At 45.3% G+C, this 15,174-nt stretch overlaps 1 protein-coding gene across 3 annotated transcripts in view; it reads left to right on the top strand.

Annotated features, from left to right (window-relative positions):
• sipa1l3 (signal-induced proliferation-associated 1 like 3) overlaps positions 1 to 15,174 on the top strand; it is a 71,329-nt gene that overhangs the window by 39,112 nt on the left and 17,043 nt on the right. For all 3 annotated transcript variants that reach the window (XM_080509324.1, XM_080509322.1, XM_080509323.1), the window contains exons 3-10: positions 429 to 1,161; positions 2,550 to 3,507; positions 6,785 to 6,915; positions 9,046 to 9,234; positions 10,646 to 10,820; positions 11,375 to 11,478; positions 13,629 to 13,786; positions 13,868 to 14,450. In XM_080509324.1, coding sequence (XP_080365450.1) covers positions 679 to 1,161; positions 2,550 to 3,507; positions 6,785 to 6,915; positions 9,046 to 9,234; positions 10,646 to 10,820; positions 11,375 to 11,478; positions 13,629 to 13,786; positions 13,868 to 14,450 — 2,781 coding nt within the window. In that variant the 5' untranslated portion in view covers positions 429 to 678. The remainder of the gene's footprint in view (positions 1 to 428; positions 1,162 to 2,549; positions 3,508 to 6,784; positions 6,916 to 9,045; positions 9,235 to 10,645; positions 10,821 to 11,374; positions 11,479 to 13,628; positions 13,787 to 13,867; positions 14,451 to 15,174) is intronic.

Raw genomic sequence — 15,174 nt, 5'->3', positions numbered from 1 at the left:
AGCCGCCATGTCCTGTGGGCGTACCGAGTGTTCATGTGTTCATGCACGTGCACCGAGTGTGTGATAATAATATCCTTTGTCAGCCTCCTGAAGATTAGCTTCAACTCGAGAAATCCTCCGTCATATCCCCTCACCTCATTTTCTCTCCCACTCGCAGTTTTTCAGCCTGACATTGCTGTGCCATTTTCTGGATTCGGTTCAAATTTTGGGTGTGTTGACAAAAATTTGGGATAAACCTTTTGTTAAAAAAAAAAAAAAAAAACCTGTCCTTCAAATCTAATTGGTTCTGCTTTTGGGAATCTTTTTCTTTCTGTCTGAATGTCTGGATATATTTTGCTGGAGTAATTATTGCTTGCCGCGATACAACGTGCCCAGTCTCGTCTGATCTTGGCGTAATTGTTTATTCCCTATTTTTGTTCTTCTTTCAGACCTGCATCTGGCTGAAAATAATCCCCAGAAGAAGAAAAAGAAGAGTGCTGGCCCTGATCATTCGGGTCCATCATGGCCCAGTGAAGACCTTCCCAATCTGCCACGTGAAGGAGATGTTTTTGGGCGCTGGAGGTCGTGACGCCTTTAGCAGAGTGTGCGTGGGGCCCCTCCGCTCCCTCTTCGCGAGCGCCCCTACTACCATGGGATGCCAGCCTCCCGCCCTTCTGCCCTGAACTCGCCCAGGGTACCATGAACAGCTACAGAGACAGGGGGGTAACCTGCACCTCCTCAGACCTCCTGGATGGAGGCGGAGGAGGGTTGCCCCACCACACGCCGTTCCGCCACACGCCAAACGGCCACCCGGCACCCGGCCTCCCGGACATGCAGCCGCGCGTTTCCGTTCCCAAAATGGGCGTCCGGGCGCGGATCGCAGAGTGGCCTCCACGCCGGGCGCAGTCCCGAGAGTCGCTTCTGGAAAATGGGCAGGTTGGCGGCAACCACTATGGAGACGACGGCTCTTCCTCTGTGTCCTCGTCTGTGTTGTCGTCCGACGTCCGGCTGGTGCGGGGAGGAGTTGCCAGGTTACCACGACGTCGGTCCAAGGATGTGGAGTTCAGAGGAGGAGGAGGGTTCGGCAGTGAAAGGAATTCACCTTTCAGCATGAGGGTGTTCCCACCTCTGAGACAGCGCTCCAACAGTGAGATCACGCTGAGCGAACAAGATGAAAATGAGGTGAGTGGGGAACTTTTTCTACTCCCCTTTTCTCACTTGTTGTTTCATTCATTATATGCTGCAGATTGCGAAGCGTGATTATAGTGTATATACAGAGCATCATCGGTTCATGCTGAACACTGCTATTTATATTTATATTATTGTGATAAGTACTTAAAAACTGACTTTGCAATCCTGAGTTATTCTGTGATACTTTCCAATGTGTTCCATGTTACTTCTATGATTTCTGTGATTCAGTTAAAAAGAACTGTATTCAGTCTCAGTGTAATGATTGACAATTCATAAAGTCCCATATTTATTCTCGTTTAAAAAATAGGTTTTAATGACTCGGACTCGGATGTTTTTGGATGTTGGCTTGGTTCAGAAGTTACTGTTGACTAGTAAACTGTTAGGTCGAGGCTTACTGTACATTTAGTTAAAACATCTGTTTTGATTTATTTTACACACCTACGCTATTTTGGGGGTTTTCTCACAAGTGAGATTTTGTAAAACATGGATAAACATTGATGAAATGAGTCCTTCAAAGTCTGACCGGTAGACATACATATGTTGTCTGTAGTGATGCAGTAACATTTTAAAGCAGGGGTGTCAAACATGCGGCCCGGGGGCCAGAAGCGGCCCGCCAGAGGATCTAAGCCGGCCCGCCATGTGATTTTTTTTTTTTTTTTTTTTTTAAGTATAAATATGAATACTGACAGAGGCTGATCTAAAAACACGAGATTGGCAAAAATGACATTCAAAACCGCCCTTGGTCAGAATTAATTAATGCATCTGTGGAGGTCACATAACACAACACCTTTCACAATAAAGGTGTCCAATTTATGTGAAATGATACTTTAGACACGTAAACTCCAAACAATTTCCAGATGATGACAAATTGTTTTAATCCTGAATAAAAAATATGATATCCAGATACAGGTGACTGAGGGTTTTTTTTAATTTTTTTTTAATTTTTGCGAATATAATAATATCTGATTAACTTTAATATGTAAATTTCAGAATAGACTGGCAAATTCTTGCAGTTACAAAAGGATCAAAAGAAGGAAAGACTTTGACATTTGTCCATATCTGCAGTTTAATATGTTACGTTTGACTTGTTCGGCCCTCCAGAGGTCAGATTAGGGTGGATGTGGCCTCTCAACTTAAATGAGTTTGACACCCCTGTTTTAAAGACTCTGGTCAGAAGATTTTTCTGCTTGTCCAGTGTTGTTTAAAAAAAATAAATAAAAAAAACACTTAAAATGAACAGAGAACCCTGAAGTCACCCATATTTGAGAAATTCTGCCGTACCCTTTTGTATAAACTAAGACACAATCCAGCACAGGCACTATGGCATCAAAAAATAAACACATCATCATCATCACGGTTGAATTATTTTGTCGTCACAGGTGGAGGTTCGTGGAGGCGGTGGGATGGGGAACCGATTCAGAGAGTACGGCAGCACCTCCTCCATTGACATCCAGGGCATTCCCGAGCAGAGCTTCTTTGAAATGCTCAATCAGTTTCACCAGGAAAGGCCCGACCAGCGCAGCTCGGAACCCGTACGACTTGGCGAGCTGCTGCGTGCCCCCGACTCGCCGCCGGGTGGAACCCTTCCCTCTGCTCCATCGCCCGGTCCCCTGGGTGGTGATGACAGAGGGACGGGGAGGAAGGAAGGCACGGAAAGAGTGAGGAAGAAAAGCGGCGGCACGGAGTCGTCGCTCGGCACGTCGTCTTTGTTCCGGAAGCTTCGGAGCTCCAGCAGAGGGGAGCTGGACGGCGGTCGAGGAGAGACCGTTCCCGACGCCTCCTACAAGCCGTGGGTGTGTCCCAAGAGCTTCGTGCACTTTGACGCTCAAAGCATCTTGTTTGACCTCCACGAAGCCGCGGTTCAGCGCGGCTTCGCGACCCAGAGGAGGAACACCGCCACGGGGGCGTCCGCGGCCTCCGTGTCCCTGTCCGTCTCCAGATCCTCGGCCGCAAGCGTCAACGACCCCATTTATTCCAGCATCGAGGATCTAACCCTCAGCCTCGACCAAGGCTCCATCACGCCCAGCCTGGGACTGGAGCCTCCAGATGGGCCCGGAGCCCCCAGCGGGAGCCCTCTGCTCCTCTGCTGCCCCCACTTCCTCAACGAGACCGGGGGCCTGGGGGAGCGCAACATCAGCTTCCTCAGCTCCTCGGCAGAGCGGGGGGGAGACGGAGGAGAGGGCGGGAGGGGCTGGCTGAGGAAAAGTAACGCCAGCGTCTCGGTGCTCGAGGTGCCTATTGAACAGCAGGTTACAAGACTGGAGAGACTGAAACTGTACAGCGTGGAGCATGTAGACCTCGGGGCCAGATACTACAGAGACTACTTCCACGGGAAAGGTATGTTGGCGTCATACTTTTATGCAGATGAGTCATCCCGGATGGTGAATCCGTCCGTGTTAAGTAAAAATCAAACAACTTTGAAAGTTCACAGTTTCCTCACAATGGCCCAAATCAGAGAGATAAAAAACAATATGTTCCATCATGAATTCCATGCAAGTTTTTTACTTGTTTCTTTATGTTTCCCCAGTTTCAGGTAAAAAAAAAAAAAAAGCAGCATTATATTGCAAAAAAACACTATGTACTGATAAAGCTTCTGTTATGTTGTCTTTTTTTTTTTTTACATTTTTTAAATGTATTATAAAATAATAACAATGTAACCAAAACGGTGAGGATATATGCAACAGTCCATGAATACTTTCTGTATCAGCTCTTTTGTCCAATAACCAATCATTTGTCAGTGGTTATTTACTTCTGAATAAAACTGCACATTCACATTGTAAAAAGCAAAATCCAAGATAGTAAATTAATACTCAATCTAATGACAACTTCCCTGTGTCTTATGCCCTTCCTCTGATTCTTCTCCGAAACACTCTTTTTAGTCATTCAACAAATAATGATAACATTTTCAATTCGTTGCTGCTAAATTGTTCATATCATTGTTGTCTGTAGTTGTCGTCCACTCGCTGGCACTGGTCCCAAATGACAGAAATCTTTCGTTTCAGCCTTACAATTCAGACCCTCTGGTCTCATTTCATACTTTGAACTGTCACTCGTCTGCGTGTTTTCCACAGTGTCCGTGTCAATTTTCCAGCCAGAGTATTCTCCGGTGTCATTCCCCACATGCCATCCGCCAAGCCATTTTAATATCCAGCTGGGCCCCCGAGTAGAGCGGACCGGTGCCAAACTGGCAACCCTCCCAGAGATTTTATTACTCTTGTACCTGCCACTGGTCTGTTAGCGAACTCTCGGCTGATGACACGCCACCTGCCTCCCCTGTAGGATCACAAGACGCACTTGACAAAAGGGCCAGGCAGTTTTGTTTTACATCTGGCTCTTAGTGTCGGAGGCAACCCCTTGTTTTAGAGACAGAGCATTTGTGTGTGTTGGATGTGCGGCGAGTGGGGATTTCTCGAGAGCATCACCTCTTCAGACACTGTTGATGAAACGCCCCCACCCCCAGCAGCAGGCGTCATCTGGCTGCCGCCTAATTAGTGACAGATGCTATTAAGTGTGTGTGTGTGTGCGTGCGTGAGGAAGAAACAGGCCTGCAGCCACACAGATAAAAGGTTATCATTCCAAAAATATGTTCATCTGCTGACTCGTTTCCAGCTTAGCTCTAACCCACAGCGCCCGGCTGCAGTTGTGCGCGTTGGCTTTGACTTGCCCCTCGTGTGCCCGTCGGAAAGCCTCGTCAAAAAGCCGACATTTCCACCACAGGACATGGCAGGGAAGCTAATCAGGCCCCGAGTACCCCTGAAGTGTACTTCATCCCGATTCATTCCAGTCAGAGGGACAACGGAGCGGGAACGTCTGTCAAGCCGGATTCCTCTCCCCCAAAAAAATAAATAAATAAAAGTCTGTTTTGACTCCCACGTTGCCTATGGCGTTCACATAAGCACGGCTTAGCCTAAAGCTTTAGAGGGAGTGAGTGCAAGATGGTTGGGAAGTGTGCAGATAATTTCATCTCAACCTCCATCACGGATCTGTTGCGGCGATGCTGCAAACCCAGTTTTAATCATCATCTCTAACACTGTGTTGTGTTCGCTCTCTGACTTATTGGAGCTTATATATGAAAATCCGGAAGATTTCAATTGTCGCCTTGTCAAAACTGCATCGAGTTATCCAGGTCCATGTCATTTTTACACGTAGTTGATACTCGAGTTACAAACATGTTTTTAAAATTTTACTTGTGACAATTGTGACTTCCAATTAAACGGGCATTCGAACTAGGATTATTGGTAAACCTCAGCTTTTTAGCAATAAATATCCAATGGTAAAGCTTTTTTTTACTTCCCTTCAAAATTGTGTCGGAAATTTAAGGAGCATGTATTTGTGGGATGAACGGCAAGGGTGAGAATTTGCCATTCACTCTTGGAAAAAGTGTTTTTTGCCAACACTGAGCACTGAGCTATTTTGGTCATCCCAAGTATTTTCTTTCAATATTCCAGTCAAAAGCATAGTCACAACAAATTATCTGCCAAATGCAGATTGCCTCATTTTTATTTATTTTTTTGGTCTCTTTAGACATTTCATTGTTTGATTTGAAATATCTGAAACAGAAGCTTGTCCATTGTCTTATTTTTGGTGACGCATCTGTCATACCTGGCATGAGAACCAACATTCGGCGACAATGAACTATTCAGTAACTCCCATCTTTCCCAGTCATCAGTAGCAGTTATGGTCGTGCCTCGTCTTTACCTAAATTGATTTAGTCATTTCTGAAGTATTGATTGCTGGACAGCAGAGCGTCGTCTTCGACCTGTCCTTGACTTCACATTCCTCCTCTGCCGGTCGTCTTCACTTTATGTTAAGCACATGGCTTCTCTTCACTGAAGGTTACTTCGATTTCTTACTCGGTTGTCATGTATTATTTATTGAAGAAGCTGGTGAGAAAGATGTAAAAAAAATGTCTTTTCATGGATTTTGTTATACTTCTTATATTTGCAACTGATCCACTAATCATAATAATGTTTCTTTTTCCACGACAAATTAGTAGGGTAAGATGTTTTACCTTGCTGACATGTTTCGACTGCTAATTTGTCAACGTAATAAAGAAACAATATCGTAAAGTTGAACCCACAAAGTGAACATAATTCTGCTAATCCTCTAATTGTTTTGGAAGTTTGTATTGTGTGGTAATCACAATCTCCTAAAGCTAATTGTCATTGTCATGAAACACTGATATATTTCAAAAGCATGGAGGCATACAGGTTTTCTGCTGGTGAAAATATAATTTCACCTTCCACAGCCTGTAATACTCGATACTTGATAGTGTAATGTATGTAAACAAGTAATGATACTGCATCTTGAAGTATCACGCCAGAGATCCAATGTCGGATATGAATGAATAAAGCTAAGTTATGTGCCTCTTCAGTGACATAGAAGTCAGATGATTTTGAAAAGCATTCAATATGCATCTGATTTATGACACATATGAAAGTAGTTTATATCTGTGATTTAAAAAAAAAAAACAAAAAAAAATCTAGTATTGATCACATATCTGCAAAAAAACAGTCAGATCTGGGAAACTTTTCCACAGTGGAAACACGACCTCCTTGAATATTTTTCCCTCAACTCAACACCTTAACTTTTGCCGTCTCTGTCCTCCGGCCAGAGCACTCCAACTACTTCGGGACAGACGACAAGCTGGGCCCCGTGGCCATCAGCATCCGCCGGGAGAAGGTGGACGACACCAAAGACCTAAAGGACCAGTACCAGTATCGCCTCGTCGTCCGGACCAGCGAGGTATGTGGCGTGGGCCGTTTGTGCATGTCTTCATCACAGGGATTCCTGTGTGACTCAGTACGCGAGCTCAAGTTTAATCCTCACCTACTTTCAGTTCATGCAGCTCTACCTGCAGCACCTCTCACCCTCTCTGCCCTGATTACAGCCTACCCCCCCCCCCCCCCCCCCCCCCCCCCCCTCCCTCCTTCCTCCTGTCTGCCAGTGGAAAATTCCACCTGCTCAGTCTCGGCACGTTAAAGCCAAAGCAAACACCGGCTGCTCCAGCCAAACTTTTTTTGGCCTGCTCTCCCAGCAAGCACGCCCAGCCACTTCTCCACTCTGAACGGATCAAACGCTCCTAATGTGCTAATTGACGGGCCGGTAATTACCAGGGATTCGTTTGCAGATTCTATTCAGTTTCCCGATCGCTTTCAAAACCTTCCATCAAAAAATGTGTCCATTACAATTAAAGAGCTCTTCAAGCACCATACAGAGATGGGTTGGTTTTTTTTTTTACATGTTTTTATTTGGGTTGTTTTTTTTTAATAGATATGTTCAGTTAGTACAAGACTGAACCGTAACTCACAGTGAGTGAATAATCATCAAACCCTGACAGGTAGCAAAATGAATACAATGATCAATTCTATCGTATGGTTTAATGGGGCTGCAAGTGGCCTAAAGTTTAGGGAAGTAAGCTTGAAAATAGAAGTTGAAGTCCCATTGGTCAGGTTGTGTCAGGAAAGCTTCCACGTTGAAACACGTGGCTCACACGAGTGACAACCTGCATAGGGAGCAACCGAAATGCTGCTGCTTCTGTTATATATTGAAATGACTTGCTGTTTTTTTTTTTGCCAACTTGAATTTCTGGTTCTCCAGCTTTTTTTTTGGCCTTTAAAGGTACGATCTGCGTTTCAAAAATCAGTCGGCTAAAGTTTGTGACATGGGTGCTTTGCCGTCTCTCGCAGCAGTTCACCGACATTTCATAAACACCTGTCAAGGTGTCGGTGGTTTCAGACAAAAGCGAAGTCTTCCAGTGCTCACTGTGCCTCATGCAGTCTGCTTGTGTGTGTGTGTGTGTGTGTGTGTGTGTGTGTGTGTGTGTGTGTGTGTGTGTGTGTGTGTGTGTGTGTGTGTGTGTGTGTGTGTGTGTGTGTGTGTGTGTGTGTGTGTGTGTGTGTGTGTGTGTGTGTGTGTGTGTGTGTGTGTGTGTGTGTCTCTCTCGCTGGTGCCGTGTTGTTTTTAGCTGGATTACATGGCTGCCTGGCCTCATCACCGTAGCTCTGGTGCAACAATGGAGAGCTCTCCGCCATCTAAGTACACAGAGCTAAGCTAACAGACTCCGCCAGCACAGCCCGGCCTGCTGTTCCCACACAGGGGAAGGGAAAAAAAAAAGAAAGAGAGAGATTGATTGCAGACTCGATTCTCTCCCACTCAACCCGCAGCAGCTCTCAAATATCCATCCCCCTCACGTCTGTCATTTAATTGTATGCAACTGTGCTGACACAGCAAGGTAGAGACTTCCGTCTCTTCTCTTCTTCTCCCTCCATTACACATTCAAAAAAACAAAAAAAAACCTCCTCCTCTGATGCACTCGCTCGGGGGCCGGGCTGACCAGCCGAACCTTTTGTAACCTGAGTGTCAGTCAGGTTTCATTCCTCTGCAGCAGACGCAGGTCTCTGAGGTTCAGCTGGCTCTCTGGCCCCCGCCGGCCCAGGACTCCATCATGCATTTTTAATGACTCGCATGTGAGTTGAGTAGTAGTGAGGAGGAGCGGCCCACTCCTCTTGAATGCATCCATGGTTATTACAGTCTCAGTTTTGAACGGATTCGTTCTCACCAACGGAATATTAATTCACAACAGCGTTCGACTTAAAGTCCGCTTACAGAGCATATATATATCCACTTCCTGAACTACTTACTAGCCAGCATTTTTATTTTCACTGTTGTGACACCGTAGCCAAGTGCCTGGTGACCTCTCTCAGAGCGAGCCGCACCGTGGCAGACCTCCATTCACCAATCCTTGCACTCCTTTCACCCCTACGAGCAATTTCTAGTAATCTATTGGCCCTAAATGCATCCCCCAGTCTCCAACAATCGAGGTCGCCTCGCTCAAGCGAATACTTGTACTCTTGTTCTTATTCCCACACGCAGCTCGTGACCCTGCGAGGATCTATTCTGGAGGACGCGGTGGCGTCGACTGGGAAACACGGCACGGTCCGGGGTCTGCCGCTCAAAGAGGTCCTGGAACAGGTGGTCCCGGAGCTCAGCGTGTCGTGTCTGAGACTCGCTCTCAGCACGGCCAAAGTCACAGAACAGCTCCTCAAATTGGATGAACAGGGGGTGAGTTCATCGCGTCAGCATTTTATACGGGGGGGGGGCTTATGCAATAAAGATGGATATCGAATGGCTGATTTATTCAAAGTGTTGTCGGGCGAGATACGGCGGATGCATCTGCGCGGTCAGTGTAAGTCAAGCTGACTGTAACGACGCCCGGAGCACAAAACGCAAACCGATAAGGTGATCTAGTGGCATATGGTAGACTCAGATAGACTGCATTAAACCCTCTGTAACTTATTCAGCCTTGGTGCAAAAGCAGCGGGCGCCGAAAGCTGTGTAAAGCTGGGTGTGGTGTGTTTGAATGTGTAACCAACAAAAGCTTTAATGTTTAAACAAGTTATCTGTCCTTTATTTAATCAAGGTGAATTACTAGATGGAGGAGTTCAGTTAGCAGGTGGTCTGTTGTCTTGTGGGCAGGTGGTTTAACGGCAACAGCAGTGAGCTTTGTGTGTCTGAAAATACAGATGCATCTAAGAAGAAATAGTGAGCAATACACTGGAAAAGGTAATTACTTCTTGAAACATAATGTACTTAAAATAGTGAAACTTCTCAAAATACAATGTTCCATAAGGTCAGATATGTTTGGCTTTTTTCAAACCAGAGTAAATAATAATAATATAAGTTAATCCTTAAAACATTTTAGTTTAAGTTTTAAATGTCGGAATAACTGAAAACAATCAAATTTTTAATGATAGCAAAATGATTTTCGTTCGAGTACCAGACAATAGGCCTCATTGCCCTCATAGAGGAATTAATTGTGCAGTGGTGCGTGTGCAGGAAGAACCTAAAGTGCTGCATTTGAAACATCGATAAAACGGGTCATCAAAAGGTGGAACTCAAGAATACAAAGTTCATTTCAAAGAGCGCTGATGCAGACGAGGACACCGGTCGAGGAAAAACCATGGCAGAAAATGATTCAATGTGTGTATAAAACGACCTATAGCGCAACGATCTTGGAATTAAGTAAGTCGGTCCAAAAAGCAAATTGTGTTTTGTTGATCACATTATTGGAAAGTGGTGACAAAGGCATTTTTAAAGTCAACTACCAGATCTGTTCAAATTGTCTGCTCCTGTGAACAGTGTGGGCTCATACAGGAGCTAAATGGACTTTTAATCCTCCTACGATCTTTTCATTGTCAAATTTCAGAAGGGGGTCAAATTTGTCCTAAAGTGTTGATCGGCTTATTACAATTTAATAGAGAAACACATTTTGTGTTATACACTATAGAAACTTAGAAGTGATTGACAAAACAAATAACTTCTTAATGATTTTCTGATTATTCTTTAGATTGGTGCTGAACGCTTGTCTAGTTACCTGAGCTGTGTGTCGGCTGTCTTCAGCTGTTTGCTTTGTGAGTGCGTGATCCTCATGTCCTCTCTCTCTCTCTCCCTCCCTCTCTCCACCGCCCTGCAGTTAAGTCAGAAGCACAAGGTGGGTGTTTTGCTGTGCCGCGCGGGCCAGAGCACCGAGGAGGAGATGTACAACAACGAGGAGGCGTCGCCCGCCTTCTCGGCCTTCCTGGAGCTGCTGGGGGAGCAGGTGCTCCTCAAAGGCTTCGCCAAATATGCTGCTCAGCTCGACACGAAGAGTAAGAGCCACTCTCCGGCACCCACCGGGGTTCTCTCAATGAGACTCCGATGTCTCGGCCTCCACACGTCAGGAGAGAGATTGATGTGCACTTCTGTTTCTCTTTAATGAAAACATTAGTCATCACATCCTGCAGTCAAAGAAAATATTCACTGGAAGAACAACTATAAAACCCCCAAATCAAACGGTAGCGAGTGGGGTTTTTTTTTTTATGGTTGGAGGAGATTCTCTACTATTCTCTCTCCGTAACTGTTCTCTTGTATCTGTATGAGGCCGCAGAGAACATTTACATAACACTCCTGCAGAACGTCTGAACGGGCTGAAATCCGCTCCTTCCAAACACAACGGAGGGAAGCGGTAGTGTAGCGTATTCTCTCCTGAGTTAATACCTTCCCCACAACCTCGGGGGGGAAAAAGGCCCCCCCGAGCATCCTCTTGAGTTCTTCTGATCTCTGGACCAGAAGCTCCCGATGCAACAACCTCCGCATCATCTTCCAACTGTTGAATTTCTGACTGGGCTTTAAACTATCTCTATTCTCCGTCCCCCCCCCCCAGCGGACTCCACAGGCACCCACTCCCTGTACACCACCTACCAGGGCTACGAGGTCATGTTCCACGTCTCCACCATGCTGCCGTACATGCCCAGCAACCCACAGCAGGTGAGTGTGCATCACCACCCGGGGCTGTGTTGCTCCGCGGTACGTCCGTTGTGTTTGTGTATCTTTTGCTGTTATACAGTGACTTTCAGAGCTTGCCAGCAGTGTGGTTGTCAGTTTAAAGGCCTTGTGCTTTTCAGAGAATTGTAAAGCTGCTGCAAGAATATCGTGACATTTGTCACACTCTATAGTTAGAGCCAATTTCTTTTGTGTGTGTGTGTGTGTGTGTGTGTGTGTGTGTGTGTGTGTGTGTGTGTGTGTGTGTGTGTGTGTGTGTGTGTGTGTGTGTGTGTGTGTGTGTGTGTGTGTGTGTGTGTGTGTGTGTGTGTGTGTGTGTGTGTGTGTGTGTGTGTGTGTGTGTGTGTGTGTGTGTGTGTCTCTCGCTGGTGCCGTGCCGTGTGTGTGAGCTTTTTGAGTTTTTCAAGTGTGTGCTCTTTGTTTCTTGGCTGACCCCTCGCTGTTTTTTTTTTACTAGATCAGGGTATAGGGTGGAGTTCAGTGTCCATGAGTTACTAGTTATACATCTTTTCCATTTTTGTTTCACCACTTACGACGAATTGTCCCTCGTGTACTTTCTCCATGTACATATTCACATCTCATGTGCTCTTTGTTGTGTTTGGGAAATATCCTATTGCATACGGGTATTTTTCTAGAGTTTACGCTTGCATGAGAGGCTCACACCAGAGTACACATGTGCTCAGACAAGCCCTGCAGGTGCTCTCAGGATTACAGTGCACACTTTGTAATGCTTCCCTGAGCCAGAGAAAACTCATTTAATATTGCAATTAGTGCAATTAGTGCACAAGGCTTGTATTACTACAGATACTTTTATCAATTATTTTTGTATAAACAGTTTTTTTGTTGGTTTTTTTGCACTTAAACATCAAACGAGGAACCAATTTTCTTTTCTTTACTTGAACCAAATGATTCCAACACAGTGAAATCTTTGATCTGAAAGTATAATTTCATAACTGGCACAATAACTCCATCCAGAGGCTTCAGGACCGCAGTAGAACAAAATAGTTGCTTGTTCAGATCCGCCTCTAGGTGGCAGCATCGGACATGAAAAGGGAGCCACAGTGGACAAAGTGGAACCACTGTGACGGCTTATAACCTTTTCAAGGGTGCCAGCTGAAATACAGAGAAACACTAAATCATAACACAATATTGATGTGAAGACGTGTTTTTATTTTACTTATTTATGTTTAAAAGTGACTCTTAATAATCAACATTCAACCCTTCTATTCATCTGCCATTCAGCCTCGTCCGACAGCTTTGTGGGGGGCTGGATTAACCCGGACAGGTGGAAAGTCCACCACAGAACAAATGTTATCACAATTTAGGATCACCAATTAACCTTAAATGCATATTTCTTGAGTGTGGGATCAAATTTGAATGTCCACAGATAACATACAGAGCACAGAAAGACCCCACTCTTGCCGTAAAGCAAGAGTGGAAACAACATAATAGTGCAGCTGAATCAACATTATAATTTATTTATTTATTTATTTTTTACATTATAATTCATTTGAATTGATTAAAATCAGTTAGGAAGTGAAAAAGTTTTATGTGTCAGCACGGCAATCAGTCCTGACCAGGTAGGATTTTTAACTTTTTTTTGTCAGATTGTGTTCAGAATAAATGTTCATTAAAAATAATTGAAAACTATTAATTGGCAACATAATATTTAATATCTTAAAGGTGAATAAAGACACTTTCTGATTCTCAAAAAAATGAGAGGAAACAAAAATGGTAAATTTCTCAAAGTGCAGCTTGAGCGAAGGATGCTCCTGCGCCACCATGCTGGAGCGAGTCGGTGGCCAAACTGTGGGCTGCGTTACATAATTGGTACTTTCACACTTCTCTCTGCAGATGAAGAGAGGATTGGCAAGCTCTACTGCACAGGCTGGACGGAGCGTTGTCTATCCTACATGAACACAGCTAGACGGACAAACCAGCACATACACAGACACAAATAGCCCACACAGAATCCACCCAAAAAAACAAATTACATAAAGAGCTGTTTGTTTGATCCTCTCTGTCTCTCGTTTTCCCTCGTGAGACTGAACACAGTTGACTGAGGCGGTGCCGTCGGTGCCAATTAGGTTCACACATTGGATTCATTTGTCATTGTCATCTCCTCTCGTCCTCAGCTCCTGAGAAAAAGGCACATAGGGAACGACATCGTAACAATAATCTTCCAGGAGCCCGGAGCGCAGCCGTTCACGCCTCAAAATATCCGCTCGCACTTCCAACACGTCTTTGTTATTGTCCGTGTGCACAACCCCTGCTCTGAGAACACCTGCTACAGGTAAATGTTTACTCCAGATCGAATACACGATCAGTAGAAAAGTACAAAATGCAACTCTCGCACCTCGTCCTTGTGTTTTAGTGTCGCCGTGACTCGAATGAAGGACGTGCCCCCCTTCGGACCCCCCATCCCCAGCGGCGTCACCTTTCGTGATCCCGAGACGTTTCGCAATTTCCTCCTGGCCAAGGTCATCAACGCAGAGACCGCCGCGCACAAGTCTGAGAAGTTTCACACCATGGCCACGCGGACGCGGCAGGAGTACCTGCGCGACCTGGCGGAGAACTACGTCAGCAGCACGCCGCTCGACTCGGCCGGCAAGCTGAACAACCTCATCTCGCTGGCGTCCAAGAAGCGCGAGCGCTCGAAAGCGAGGGAGGGGGCGGAGCTGGGAGCCGCGGGGGCGGTGGCCTGGCGAGTCCTGGCCCAGGACTTCAGCGGCGGGGGGACGGAACTCCCGTGTGCCTTGGGTCTGTCCGCAGAGTACGTGCTCCTCATAGACTCCTCCGCCAAAGAGGTGGTGTTCAACTGCTTCTGCGCCGACGTGATCGGCTGGACGCCAGAGCGACTGGCGCTGAAGATCTTCTACGGGAGGGGAGACCACATTGCAGTGCGGGTGCCTGAGGGCTGCGCCCAGGATGTCAGGGAGATGGTCCAGAGGTTGAAGGTGAGACCTCAGTCTTTGCACCCGCGCTTATATTTTTCATATCCGTTATAATTGTAGTTTATAAGCCTCTCAATATTTTTTTTTTTTTTAGTTGTTTAAATGTTTGAGTTATGTTATACATGTAGTAAATACTAACTTTTCCATGCGATATACATTTTCTATGATGCACATGTATGTGTCCATCATGTTTGTGGTTTAGTGTGTTGAAGGTCAGTCACTTGTTCAATCTGTTTCAGGAGGTCGTTTTTTTTTATACTCAATTTTTATTGAACAGTTTTCCACATAACGGTTACAGCAAAGTTGTCAGCATATAAACGTTGATCCACATTAAGCAGCATTCATGTAACAATAATCTTGTATCTGTTGTAATGAACCACTATGGAAAGTACATGGGTAATGAGGTGCCAGCATACATCAGTTATCTATACATGATAGCAATTATTTGTTCGGATACACTGTCCATTTTGTCCATTTTGAAGAGTAAATATCCGTCTGCAATCTTAAAACAAAAGTCAACCTTTCCATCTCGTGTATGTCCCTAATGATTTCAAGCCAATTATCCAGTATGGGAGGGACAACTTGTTACCATTTGCGAGTGATGGCTTTTTTCGCTGCTGCAGTAAACATTTTCAACAGATATCTATCAGTTCCCGTAATTGTTTCTGGTATATCACCTAAATAAAGTGTCATACAAGTGAATGGGATCTGTAGACTGAGAATTTCT

Source organism: Blennius ocellaris, assembly GCF_963422515.1.
Source record: "Blennius ocellaris genome assembly, chromosome: 2".
NCBI classification, from domain to species: domain Eukaryota; kingdom Metazoa; phylum Chordata; class Actinopteri; order Blenniiformes; family Blenniidae; genus Blennius; species Blennius ocellaris.
Note: the sequence above shows the minus strand (reverse complement) of the source record. Positions and strands in the feature narration are given on the sequence as shown.